At 36.2% G+C, this 14,961-nt stretch overlaps 3 protein-coding genes across 3 annotated transcripts; all 3 read right to left on the minus strand.

The window, feature by feature from the left end:
- Positions 1-6,576: 6,576 nt before the first annotated feature.
- On the minus strand, positions 6,577-7,143 carry LOC129892799 (uncharacterized). The gene has a single exon (XM_055968348.1). It carries the CDS (start codon positions 7,141-7,143, stop codon positions 6,577-6,579), a length of 567 nt encoding a protein of 188 aa, XP_055824323.1.
- Positions 7,144-7,757: 614 nt separating this feature from the next.
- On the minus strand, positions 7,758-8,180 carry LOC129892806 (uncharacterized). The gene has a single exon (XM_055968353.1). It carries the CDS (start codon positions 8,178-8,180, stop codon positions 7,758-7,760), a length of 423 nt encoding a protein of 140 aa, XP_055824328.1.
- A 4,740-nt stretch (positions 8,181-12,920) lies between these two features.
- Positions 12,921-14,118, minus strand: LOC129892815 (uncharacterized). The gene is made up of 2 exons (XM_055968359.1): positions 13,992-14,118; positions 12,921-13,243 (listed from the first exon to the last, which is right to left on the minus strand). The coding sequence occupies exons 1-2, from the start codon at positions 14,116-14,118 to the stop codon at positions 12,921-12,923; spliced, it is 450 nt and encodes a 149-aa protein (XP_055824334.1).
- Positions 14,119-14,961: the final 843 nt, after the last annotated feature.

Below are 14,961 nucleotides of genomic sequence, written 5' to 3' on the forward strand. Positions count from 1 at the left end.
AAGATGTTAATAACAAATTATTTTAGAAGGGAATTTATCAAATTAATCTAAGATGGCCTAACTATTGGGATTCATTCTATAATTATCTTGTTTTGCAAAAAATATGGTGCAAGGCCATATCTATTCTTGATAAAAAAAAATCTATTTTTTTAGCCTTTAAACTAGTGTCTAATACATTTAAAAAATAATTAACAAATAATATTGGCCCATATGTAAAAAGGGTCTCAAATAAAGAGGAGAGATTAGTATTAATATTCACATATATGTAAACATATAAATGAATTAATGTATCAAGAGAAAGCATAATCAAAAGAGTAACGAGGAAGGCCAAGGGATGTTGACTCCTAATTTACAAGACTCCGAGCTCTGTGGTGATCCTAATAGCTGTTGGCCCAATATTTTGGGCCAAAAACGAGTTTAAAAGTGGAAACTCCAGCCCTCCGGTGTACATGAGAAATAAGAAGAGAAAAAGGATAAGGATTAATACTCTATCTACATCATAAGTAATGTGATCAAACAGAATAGCACTGCAGATTATTAACAAACATTCATTAGCGGTAAAATAATAACATTGTCCCATCACATGTATAATAACTAATATTATATAAATAAAGAAAATGGAGCAGTGAACATATTTTCAAAATAATTCCATGGAGTAAGTGATTGGACAAATAATCATATGCCAAAACTTGTTTTAGAACACCAATCAATGCCCCATATTTAATAACATAAGTTTGAATATAGATAGAGATACAAACAGGGAGGAAGAAATTTGAGATTACCAACACAAAATCAATTTGCGCACAGTAAAAATTTCAAAGGAACAAATATGATACTTAAAAGGAGGAAGCCGTTGAAGTCAATGAATACTACATATTCAATATCTTACATGAATCAGGCCAAAAGAAAAAAAAAGACGAAGAGTTAACAGGACAATTTAAATTTAAAGAGGAAATGATCTGGGGATTATTCATAATAGAACATTAAGCTAAACCAAATGAATTCTTAATTAACCAACTAAAAAAAATAGAAATTTGTAAATACGATCAACCTCTTGACAAGCTTACGGACGAATCAAATCAAATCACCTGACTTTTTAAAAGACTCATAAATGGCAAGCTTTTGAAAATGGATAAGCACATTTTGAAAATTTAATCAAAATTATTCATTAGAGGACATGTAACAGGGGAGGACATGCTATTGCCATTCATGCTTGAAGAGAAGAAATGTAAAATATAGGAAGAAAAAAATAAACTTTAACAGAGAGTATTAATCGTGTAAGTAGGACTTATTCAATTAGAAATTATGATGTGATCAAATAAAGAGGGATAAATAGGGAATCTAACTTAAAATCAATCATCTTTGAAAAAGAGTAGCATACTGAAAATATAAAGGAGGAAAACAGAAGCAAGAAGCAAACAAAAAATACACACTATTCTAACATAATAACTGACTGCAAATAGAAATGTTACACTTTTAATAAATTAGATTGTTTTGATCAAAACCAAACTTGATTTTAAATAAAGATAAAATCATACAAAGATCTTCTTAAGACATACATGGAGGGGTTGATCATACGAAGGATGAACATGGAGAATTCTTCAATAGTTCTGAGAAGGAGGAAAGTAACATGGTTTTAACCCAAACCATCTTCAACTAGACGGATTTATACTCGTACCATGTCAACAGCGTGAGCAACTACATATTTCTACCACTTAACAGGCAGTAAAGAGGAAACTAACGATAACGAACCTAAAATTTTCAAGCTAAAAATAAAAATTTCGAACTCAACAAATAACAACTGATGCCAAATGCATTTATTGTCATAGAAATAGTTCGAAGAGCAGTCTCTTTATAAAAATTCTTTATCAAAATATCAAACTAAATAAATCTAAATGAGGAACTGATCATATTTTCACAACGACACAATATTAATAAAATAAAGAAACAATTAGCAGGAATGATGTGCAAATATGACACTCATTTATTAAAATCATTCAGTTCATCGACCCATCCCATACTTTGAAATGATTTTTTTTCCCAAATAAAACTCGACTACACTTGAAGGAATATGCAGAGTTTGAAATCAAGGTCTCTCAAAATATTAAATAAAATATGACCTCAAAAAAAAACTATGAGACAATACAAGAACTTACTCGAAATCAAAATAAGTAGTCAGTAAATTATTACTTAAACAAATTTCATCCATGAAGAAACATGACGATAAAAATATGGCAATCAGATGGAAGAAAATCAAATGGACTCGAACAAATGAATATTAAGTGAACTTAAAATGGGAAGACGTAAATCAAGATAAGCAAAAAATGAACCAAAGTTTAAACAAACATAAGACCCAAAACGGTTATAAACTTAAGGCACATTATAAAACCCAAAATCTTAACAGGAAATGAAGATCATGGTATGGGGGAAGTAGGTAGCTATGAACCTCCAAGAAAACTAAGACATATTCAACTACAAGGAACTCAACAAGTAACAGCAGCCCAAACCACAGAATAAAGACTTTACAAGTCTGAAAAAATTATCTCGAAATAGGAAAGATGAACAAATGTTATAAAGGCAAAAGATTTACCTTTTGTGGTGCAGAAAACTAAGGTTGTTGATATTGTTGTCAAAGATTCCAACTCAAAACTCGAAAATCAGAGAAGACAAAAGGAAAGTAGTAAAACTAAAGATTCGTGAATCTGCATGTGTGTATTTGAATGTGAGTTCTCTTCTCTGTCTATCTGTCCGTTTGGAGAGCAACAAACCTTGTTATTTAAGCAAAATCCGAATTTTTTAAAAAAAAAAAACAAAATTAATTTAAATGAAATCAAAGGCATTTATGAGGCCAACAAGGAGAAGGTGAGAAAAGATTTCACAGATCTTACCTTTTCTTTGCTTTGACTGAAAGTTGCGGCTTGGAGGAAATCCCGCCGATGATGGCAGGCAGATTTTCTAGAAACTGAAAGGAGAAGAAGATGAAGGCATGTGTAAGATCTTTTCTCTGAAAATAGGGGATTAGGGGTGTGCGGCGGCGAGGAAGAGGGAATATAGAGGTGGTTTGTCTCTATTTTTTCTTTTAGATGAAGTAGAGAGTGAAAATCATTTTTCTTCTTCTCCCTTCTGGTTAAGATGAAGTCAAAGTTAGGATAAGTGTTTGAGTGATTAAAAAAATGAGGGATTAAATTGTGGACGTTGATTAGTATAGATGGACGGATGTAATTAAAAGAGAGATTTAGAATTTAGATCATATTGAATTCAATTAGGCTAGAAATGTAATTAATTGTCAAGAAAATGTGTAACGTATGTATGAATATAATTATACGTATCAAGATGTTGAAATGATTAAAGAGAGTCAAATTTAATCATAAGTGATGCAGTAGTGGAGCATTTTCAAAAGTATATACTAAAATATATCAAATTGCATGCTTTTCCTTTTGTTAATGAGATGTAGGCATCCGATCACATTTTCAATGCTTTACATTTAATCTAATTCTTTTCATTATTATGTCTCCTATTTACAAATGACATTAAATTACTTAAAGTCAAGACAATTCCCACTTTTATAGGAATACTTTAAGCAAAATAAAAAGTACTATACATGCTTAAATCTAGAGGCGGCTCGCGATTTGAATACGACGAAGATATTATTATCTTAAAGAATAAGTAAAACGTGATAAAAAATATAATAATAAAGAAAATATAAATAAAAAAAATAGTTAAGACTAGAACTCATACATCCGCTCTCAAGGGCCTAAATGAGAGGACTATCAGAACTATACGTACCGAAATAGATGTATAATATGTAATAACTTAATTAAGCAAAGATATAGTAAACTTAATTAAGTAATAACTTTTTATATGCATATGTATATAAGTCATATTGAAATTGATATGCAATATGTACAATATAAAATAAACTTAGTTAAGAAATATATTTTACACATATACAATAAAATAGGCACAAAAAATATTTGAACGCGTGAAACTAGTTACATAAAAAAATAAGAATAATAAAGCTAATAGTAATAATATTAATAAATAGAGAAATATTATAAATTATGAATATCAAAATATATGATTTACTGGATAAAACTAAGTATAAATTTATTTATTTAATAATAAAAAAAAAAAATTTTAAAAATATCTATCTATTAAGATAGTGATTCGAAAAGTAATCATAGGTCGGTCAAAATTGGGTGTAAACATCTTGCCCCTTATTTTCTTGGGAATGAAGGATGAATTGACGAGCAAAGAAATTTGACGGAGTAGCCGATTTTGTCCGATCGATGGAATAACTTCGGAGGGACCCAATGAAATGAGTGGGAGTTGCAAAAATATTGCGGCTGAGACTACAGTTTCAAGTTGCCTACATATCTCTATTTATACGAGAACCAAGCTGTGTGTAGTTTAGGATGGTAGAATCACAACAAATTTTGATCGAATTCAAAATTTTCCCCAGTGTTGGATTATGGTAACATCGAGTTCTTTCGGGTGATGGAGTCGAATATATTAGCACAAATAGAACGAATATGATCATGCTCAAACTGAGGTTATTAGGATATTCCAGGATGTGGGAAATCAGGTTGGAGGTAATTCTAAGAAACAAACTCGGAATGAGAAATGCTCCATAGTAATTTCTACTGAAGACCTATGGTAGAGAAAAGAACATGAATTTTCAAAACAAATTGCCCCAGTATCGAGTTTTGGTGATGTCGAGACATGAAAGAGTTATGTATAAAATTCAAATCCAAACTTTGAAAATCAAGTTGAGTTTGAGTTTTGAAAGAGAATCCTTGACGTAGCTAGGGATGCTTGACATTCCACTAGCTCGCCTTAGTTTGCTGCTAGAGGGAGTTCCAGTTGTAATGCGGTGCCCTGTAAAATAGGTAAAAGAGTGACAAGTACCTATCGCAGTTCCGAAATAATAAATTGAAATATTAATGTAAAGAGTAAAGTGTAGATGTCCAAACGATTGTTGATGTCTCTGTCTTGTGGGATGAATGTGATGTAAGCAAAGTAACTAATAATGTAAAACCTCCGACTTGCGGGACGATTGTAATAAAGTGCTTGTATCTATTTGTGTAAATCTTGTAATGTAATGCCTGTATCAGGCGGTGTAGAGCTTATAAATTTAACGCCTGTATCTGGCGATGTAGAGCTTGTAAATATAATGACTGTATCTAGCCATGTAGAACTTGTAAATGTAACGCCTGTATCCGATGGTGTAAATCTTGTAATGTAACGCCTGGATCTGGCGGTGTAAAACTTATAATGTAACGCCTGTATCCGGTGGTGTAGAGTTTGTAAATCTAACGCCTGTATCCGATGATGTAAAACTTGTACTATAATGACTGTATCCGGCGATGTAAAGCTTGCAATATGAAATTTAACTATAGATGTACGACAATGTTGTATGCATGTTCCTGATCGGCAGAGTTTGACGAGGTTTGTTATATACAGCCTCCGGACGATGGAGTTTGGATGATGTTTGCTATATACAGCCTCCAGACGATGGAGTTTGGACGATGTTTGCTATATACAGCCTCCAGTCGATGGAGTTTGGATGATGTTTGCTATATACCACCTCCAGATGATGGAATTTGAACGATGTTAGATGATAAGCTCTGATTGATGGAGATATTTTTGACAAAAAGTAAACTATCCTATTTATCATATGAGGCCTGTTTGTCTTCAGTATTTTGATTCGGATCTTGAGCGTACCGGCGTCTTCAGTCATCCCCTAGACTTGAGGTTATCTTCCTCGATCTTTTGTTTTCCTGTGCTTAAACAACAATTTAGTTTGGGAGGGGGGTGTTGATTTGTATCGACTCGCGGATTCAGGCTTTATCACTGGAAATCTCCAATACTTCTTTAGTCCATCCGTAGTATCTTAACCACGAAACTTGGTAGGTGGAATAGTAGAGAAGTATATACTAAAAATAAGTTTGTTCTTAGAAAAGGAGTAGGTTATGTATATATTATGTATATATATAGAGAGAGAGAGAGTAATCCTTTAGCACTTAAGGTTACGACATGTTTTGAAGTCCATCAAGCTTCTCCATATCCAAGTATTATCTTTCTCATAGTCTTGTCTTCTGATGACGCTTTCTTTACTCGTTTGCGAGATCCTTCGTGTTCTAAAGATACCTAACTAAAACAGGGGTTTTCTAAGGTATGATTGAACCTTTAAAGTTGCCTGCATATCCCCCAGTGGGAATCAGGTCTATACGTAGTTCAAGGATAAGAAGTGAACATTATACAATGCAATAACCGAGCCTGACTCAGGCTGCCTACATATCCAAGTGGAATCAGGTCGTAACGTAGTTCAAATACAATTGAAAAATGAAAATTTGAAGAGATTGAATCCGACAAGGATTGCCTACGTATGCCGCCGAGGGAAGTCATGTCGAGCGTAGTTCTGAATACATGGAAATAATGTTTTTGGGTTTTCTAAGAGAGGACCGAACCCGATGTGGGCTGCCTACGTACCCTATAGTGGGAATTCAGGTTTAGACGTAGTTCTGTTTACATGGAATGTAAGAGTAAAAAAAATGAAAGCTAGTCTTGATGTCTTCAAATGTAGTACTTCTTGATGGAGTCTGAGTTGATTGGCTTCATGCTCACTGTACCATCCATTTCTGCCAAGATTACTGCTCCTCCAAATAATACTCTATAAACCATGTAAGGACCTTGCCATTTTGGTGCAAATTTCCCTTTAGCTTCTCCTTGGTGAGAAAATATCTTCTTCAATACTAATTGTCCTAGTGTGAACTGTCGAGGTTTGACTTTCTTGTTGAATGCTTTGGCCATTCTGTTTTGATAAAGTTGACCATGACAAACTATGTCCATTCTTTTCTCATCAAGGAGCATCAATTGTTCAATCCTACTGCGAATACATTCTGCATCATCTAAACTGACCTCTTGAATAATCCTCAAAGATGGTATTTCTAATTCAGCAGGTATTACTGCTTCTGAACCATAAACCAACATATAAGGAGTTGCCCCTGTGGAAGTTCTATTTGTGGTACGATAACCAAGCAGAGCATATGGTAACTTCTTGTGCCATTTTCTGTAACTATCCACTATCTTCCTTAAAATCTTCTTGATATTCTTGTTTGCAGCTTCAATAGCTCCATTCATCTACGGCCGATAAGATGTGGAATTTCGATGAGCAATCTTAAATCGCTCACAAATTTCTTTCATAAGATCACTGTTGATATTGGCCGCATTATCTGTTATAATTGATTTTGGAATCCCAAACCGATTAATCATATTGTTGTGAACAAAGTCTTCCACGACTTTCTTAGTTACTTCCTTATGTGTCAAATCTTTGACCCATTTTGTGAAATAATCGATATCTACAAGGATGAAATGATGTCAATTTGATGCAGGAGGCTCTATGGGTCCAATTACATCCATGCCCCAAGCGGCAAATGGCCATGGGGAACCATAACATTGAGCTCATTTGGTGGAACTCATATAAAATCTCTATGCACTTCGCATTGATGACACTTCTGCATGTATCGAATGCTATCTTTCTCCATGGTCATCCAAAAATATCCAGCTCTTAAGATCTTCTTAGCAAGAGTGAACCCATTCATATGAGGTCCACGTGTTCCTGCATGTATTTCTTCTAAAAGTCTCATCACTTTCTTGGCGTCAACACATCTCAGCAATCTTAAATCTGGAGTCCTCCTATATAGGATCTCTTGATTAAGAAAGAAATGATTGGCCATTCTTCTTAAAGTCTATTTCTACTTGCTCATGGAATTTTTGGGGTATTCTTGTGCCTCTATCAATCTCTTGATGTCATAGTACCATGGTCTTCCATCCACTTCCTCAACAACATGAAAACAATACACATGTCTATCATGTAATTTTACTTCAATAGGGTCGATGTAAGTCTTGTCTGGATGCTGAATCATTGAGGATATTGTCACCAAAGCATCGACAAATTCATTTTGAGATTGAGGGACATGTTTGAATTCAATCCTTGTGAATCTCCTACTCAACTCCTTTATGCAATGCAAATAAGGAAGGATCTTCACATTCTTAGTAGCCCATTCTCCTTGCACCTGATGAATCAATAAGTCAGAATCGCCTATGACCAAAAGCTCTTTGACGTATATGTCTATGGCCATTCTAAGTCTGAGAATACAAGATTCATACTCTGCCATGTTATTGGTACAATCAAACCTAATCTTGGCTAAAATTTGATAATATTGACCTGTTTCTGAAATTAAGACTACTCCTATTCCGACTTCTTTCGAATTTAATGCTCCATCAAAAAATATCCTCCAACCATCCTATGGTTATGATACGTCTTCTCCTACAAACAATACTTCTTCATTAGGGAAGTAAGTTTTGAGCGGCTTATAATCTTGATCCACTGGATTTTCTGTGAGGTGGTCAGCCAAGGATTGTCCTTTGATGGCCTTCTATGTCATGTACACAATATCGAACTCGCTCAACAAAATTTGCCATTTTGTCAATTTACTTGTAGGCATTGGCTTCTGAAAGATGTACTTGAGTAGATCCACTCTTGAGATCAAGTACGTGGTATATGTAGACAGGTAATGCCTAAATTTCTGCATGATCCAAGTCAAAGCACAACACGTTCGTTCCAACAAGGTATATCTTGTCTCATACAGTGTGAAATTCTTGCTTAAGTAGTAAATGGCTTACTCTCATCTACTTGTCTCATTATGTTGTCCTAATACGCATCCAAATGCATTATCCATGACAGATAAGTATAGTAGCAATGGCCTTCCGGGCTCAGGTGGGAATAATACAGATGGGTTGGACAAATATTCTTTAATTTTATCGAAAGTCCTTTGACATTCATTCGTCTATTTTGTGGCAGCATCCTTCTTTAGTAATTTTAAAATGGCTTCATAAATTACTGTGGATTGTGCTATGAACCGACTGATGTAGTTAAGCTTTTCCAAGACACTCATCACGTCGTTCCTGGTCTTGGAGGGAGGTAATTATTGAATTGCCTTGATCTTAGAGGGATCCAACTATAAGCCTCTCCTGCTAATAATGAATCCTAACAGTTTTCCTGCAGGTACTCCAAATGCACACTTTGCTGGATTCAATTTTAGATTATACTTTCGCAACCTCGCAAGGAATTTTTGCAAATCATATAGGTGGTCTGAACTCCTCTTGGATTTGATAATGATATCCTCCACATATACTTCAATCTCCTTGTGGATCATATCATGGAAAAGAGAGGTCATGGCCCTCATGTAGGTTGCACCACCATTTTTTAGGCCAAATGGCATTACTCTATAGCAATACACTCCCCATAGAGTGATAAATGTTGTCTTTTCTGCATCATCTTCATTCATCAGTATCTAGTGATATCCCACAAAACAATCGACAAATGATTGCAATTTATGTTTTGCACAATTGTCGATGAGTATATGAATATTTGGTAGAGGGAAATCATCCTTAGGACTAGCTCTGTTAAGATCTCGATAGTCCACACATATTTTGATCTTTCCATCCTTTTTTGGCACTGGTACTATATTGGCCAACCAAGTGGGGTAATTTGTGACCCTCACAATGTTTGCCTCAATCTGCTTGGTTACCTCCTCTTTGATCCTTAGACTCAAGTCAGGTTTGAACTTTCTTGTCTTTTATTTAATGGGTAGGTAGGTGGGATCAATTGGTAGTTTGTGTGAGATGATATCAGTGCATAATCCTGGCATATCATCATAAGACCAAGCAAATATATAGACATGTTGCCGAAGCAATTCTATTAACTCCTTCTTTCTTTCGGTCTCCAAATATATGCTAATTCGTGTTTCCTTCACAGTTTCCTCATCTCCTAAGTTGACAACCTCTGTTTCATCCATATTAGGTTTCTCTTGGCTCTCAAATTGTTCGATCTCCTTTGGTAGGTTTTCAGGCATCATGCTTTCATCATATTCTTTGTGATCATGTTCATTATTCTTACTTTGCTTGATGGATTTGTTGCATGTCATAACCGTTGAGCTAGGATTTTTAATATGAATGCTGAAAAGTATAAAAGGCAAGTAGAATAAATAAGTAAATAAAATAATGAGACAATTTTAAAGAAACTAAAGACTTCTATTTAAAAGCGTTCTAGCTTCCTCTTTTTTTTTAGAGAAAGCAAGAGACAAATAGGGATAAAGCATGATACAAGCCTCAACTTTGATCATTCAAATTTAAAAATACAAAACTACTTTCCATACTTCCAGGACTCTTGTTGAAACAGGGACGGACTGATGGTCTAATTCTGCAAGCTTTCTCTAGGCTTGGAATCACGGATGGTCAATTTATAGAGATCTATCTCTTCCTCTTCTCCAGTCATGGCCATGAACAAATATCGTATTCCTTCTACTATGTCATCGTCAGATGTGTGATCTAGAATTGGAACTTGCTCTGGTACAAACATTGACTTGATGGATCCTGTATTGTGGACTCATCCCGATGTAGATCCATATCCGAGTCCAGTAGTACCTTTCTGATACTTCAGCTGGATGGGTTCAACTATGCATTGGCCCTAGGTCCAAGCCCTATCTTAAGCTGATACCCATATTTCAACATCTCTACCGTGACTATCTTCGCTTCTTCTGACAATTTCACATTAACCGACTCTAACTTCTCATCAACTCTCACAGCTTGTATTATTTCTAAAGTATGAAAAGTGGCTCCGTCTAATTCCTTAATGACTGGAACAGAATTGAAAAAATAGATGGGGTGATTGAGCTCCATGAATGGTAACTTCTGCATGACCCCACTCAAACTTTACAAATTGATGAAGAGTTAAAGGAACTGCTTTTGCCATGTGGATCCACGGTCTTCCCAGCAACAGGTTGTAGTTGGATGACACATCCATCACTTGAAATAAGACAGGGAATTATGTTGGTCCCACTTGCAATGTGAGATGGATTTCTCCAATGAAGCTTCTCTGTGCTCCATCAAAAGATTAACTTTTACACGACTTTCCTCTATATCTCCCATATTCAAGCCTAAAACTCTCAGAGTTGTGAAAGGGCAGATATTGCATCCATAACCACCATCAATCAAAACTCGGGTCACAATCTTATCATAATATTTAACCACGATATAAAGTGTTTTATTGTGTCCAGTCCCTTTCACTGGTAACTCATTATCATGGAAAGAGATTTTGTTAGATTCCACCACTCGTCTGACTATTGCAGCTAAATTTTCACTTGTGATCTCTTTTGGAATGCAAACCCCATTTAACACCTCCATCAAAGCATTCCTATGTGCCTCAAAACTCATTAGTAAAGACATTATGGATATATGAGCCGATGTCTTCTTTAGTTGCTCTTTGACTAAATAGTTTTTTGGCTGCATCTTTCTCCAAAATTCTGTGACTTCAGCATTGGTAACATTCTTCTTGGGATTTGATTCCTTCCCAAGAACTCCTTGATTCATATCCTTTGGAGCATAGCATCTTCGTGACCTAGTCATTTCATGAGCCACAGCGGCGTCAATCATCTTGCCCTTGGCTTCTGTTTTATAATCCCATGGGACTCCTTTGGTATCAAACTCAGCCTTTCTAACAACTATAGTGGTTACTACAACTCTTGGGAGATATGTTTGGACAGCAAAAGGTCCCTTAGTTGAACAGTGATAACAGGTTGCACTAGAGATGCAGTGGCAGCTTCTTCAGCATTCCAGACAGGCGCGATGGTTTCTCCCCAGTTGTACTCTTCTTATAGAGAAATCATATTGACTTCTCGATTCTCATGATTTGGCAAAGGTTTGTTGTTCACATTTGGAGGTGTTTGAGTGCATTTTATTATTCCTCTTCTGATCAAAAACTCAACCTGGTTCTTTAAGCCATAACAATCTTCTGTGTCATGCCCTTGGATTCCCTAGTGGTAATCGCATCGCTTGTTTCCATCAAAATTATAAGGGATTAGCTCTGGAAGTTTTCCCTCAACTGGTTGTAGCACTTCTTCTATCCTCAGTCTTTCAAACAATTGAGCATAAGGTTCAGGAATAGGTGTGTAGGTGCGAGTATTTCTAGCTTTGAGATTTAGACATGGTCTTGGTGCATATGCTGGTCTATTTTGGTGGGTTGGTGCTTGGAGTGGGATATATAGTCTTATTGGACTTTGGTATATTGGTGCTCGGGGTGGATTATAGTGTGGTCGGGTATTATATACTAAGTACGAGGTATATGGAGTATGTGCAACAATTTGGGGATTGTTGGGGTATCAGTGGGATTGTCCTTCATGCTGGTAATTGATGGCTGAAACATCCTCCTTTTTATTCTTGATGACACCAATGGAGCCTTATTGTATGGACCTACTTGTAGCTTGCAATGCATTCATGGACTGAAGTTTACCTAATTTGATGCCTTCCTCTATAAAATCCCCCATCTTGACCAATTCTGCAAAATTTTGGCCCATCATCTTGTCAAAGTAGATACCTTCTTGGGCTCGAATAAAGTATTTTGAGAGCTCACTCTTATCCAGTAGAGGTTGAACCCTAGCAGCCTTAGTTCTCCAATGTCGTGCATACTCCTGGAAGTCCTCCGATGGTTTCTTCTGTATGTTGGCTAATGAGAACCTATCCACAGTGATTTTGATATTAAATCTAAAGTGATTCATGAAATCCTCAGTCATTTCCTTCCAATTATGCCATTTACGAGGATTCTGGCATGTATACCAAGTCAACGCTTCTCTAGAAAGACTTCGAATGAAAAATTTCATTCTTAACTTCTCATTTCTCCCTACACCGACTAACTTGTCACAGTATGCCCTTAGAAGTATGTGAGGGTCGCCTTTTCAATCAAATATGTCAAACTTTGGGGGCTTGTATCCTACCGGCATGTCAATGTCTGGGTGGATACATAAGTCATCGTAATCTAGGCTCTTTATCCCCTTAGTGACTTGAAAGTTTTTTAACGCCTATCTTAGACCTCGAAGTTGGGCATCTATTGACTCATCTTCTTTCAATCGGGCATCCTTCTCCATCTTTGCATATTGGTCAACCTTATACGGGACCTTGACCCTAGCCTGTGTCGTGAAAGTAGGGGCCTCAAAGGCAAATGCAAGTGACATTTGTGAATCATAAAGAGTGGCGGTGTGTGCTCCAAATATCTGTTGTGTTGCTAGGTACGTAGGTGTAGCGGGGTCTTGAGTAGGAAGGTCAGGAGCAATCCAGATTATAGATAGATGAGCTAGTGTTTCTTGACCATGAGTAGGAGCATGTTTAGGCATATTTGGTGAATCTGCAGAATGCAAGTCAACTCTTGGGAAATAGCTGAGCATCTTGAAAGTTGGGAGGGTAGTAGCCAAAAGTTTGGCCAAGTCTTACACTTGACGTAATTCCTCTCTCAATATCTCAAGATCTTGTGCCATTTGAGCCATTTTCTCATCATTTCGAGTGTCGGCCACATTTTAAGAACTCTCAGGATTTTGTAATGGTATCATTATGTTTACAGCGTTAAATTCTTCTTCACCTTTCATCTTTCCCCTTGATCAAAGGTTGTACCGTGAGTCAGCCAGTTTGTAAGTCAACACAAATCAATGTTCCTTTAGGGATTAACAAAAAAAATATTATGTTAGTTTGGGAGATATTTAAAAGTATAACAAATATATAACACATATATATGCCAAGTTAGCGACATTCAAACGTGTCCTAATACGGAGCCTCTTTTTGCTAGAGGTTGGCCTACGTTGCAATTAGTTTGATAATAAATGATCCATTCAAACACATTTTGGATTTGGAACAAATATAATTTCATTAATCAAAGATGATTTGGATCTTACAATAAAGTGGATTGGCGGAAACCTAAAAATGAAAGTACATGGAGGCCATAAGGTGAACAAAGAGATAACAAAATAAATATAAGAATGAAATCTAAGGACATGTTGGAGAGTCATCATCATTGTCGTAATCATAATATGGCCTTGGATGATATTTTGGGGATTCATCAATATGGTTTGAAACTACCCCTTTATCGAACCCTATCGAACCATACTCAGAATGAGCTTCTTCTTTCGGATCCTCTTCCTGATCTTCTTCTGGATCTTCCTTTTCTGGCTCCTCTAGTTCTTCACTTGGATCTTCTTTAGGGTCCTCTTTTGAATCTTCATCTACCATTTGAATCAAATGATCTACGGATCCTAGAATTATTTGATTGTACATTGGTGTTGTGATTTCTATGTGAGGGATTACCTTCTCCCTAACCCAATTAACCCGCTGGTTATCCGCAAAACCTTCAATCCCCTTTGTACTTGCTTGAGCCAAATGGCTCACAGTGGTACGCCACACATAATACTCTGGCGTGTACCATTTTTAACTTTCTTCTTGTATTGTAATCATGTGATCCCATTCCAACTGCAAATTTCTTATTCGTGCTGCTGGGACCAAAGTGAGATCATCCTCATGTAACGCCATATTTGCCCATAGCCGTATGTCTTGGATAGCTCCAAATTATCCTAAGACTCGGAGAGGAGCATATGGCTGAATACCTCCTAGCCTGATCAACTCAATGAAATAGAGGTGTTGCATTTGGACAAAAACCAATCCTCTTGTCAAATAATACTTCCAGTGGATGGAATCTGCTGTGAGGTTGGTCAAGAACAAACACCACTCTTCTTCTCCCATAGGCGCATCCCAAAATCTAAGACAATCATTATGGCTCTAAATCAGGTTGCGGGCATCTACAATGTAGTCCATTCTTGGTTTTCGGCAATAGAAGTGCTCTATTGCCCAGATCTGTAATAAAAGATTATAGCCCCCAAAGAAGTTATGTACCCTTGTACATGCTGACAATGATCAAAATACTTTGGCAAGAATCATATACACCAAGGAATAGTTATGCGGCACCACAAAAAGATCCATTACCTTTCCATTTTCTACTCTCCTTAGTGATGGCAAGATATGCATCCCTAACAGCCCAAGGAAATCTCGTGTACTTAGGGTTGATGGACCTATCGGTGT

Source organism: Solanum dulcamara, chromosome 1, assembly GCF_947179165.1.
Source record: "Solanum dulcamara chromosome 1, daSolDulc1.2, whole genome shotgun sequence".
In the NCBI taxonomy this organism is placed as follows: domain Eukaryota; kingdom Viridiplantae; phylum Streptophyta; class Magnoliopsida; order Solanales; family Solanaceae; genus Solanum; species Solanum dulcamara.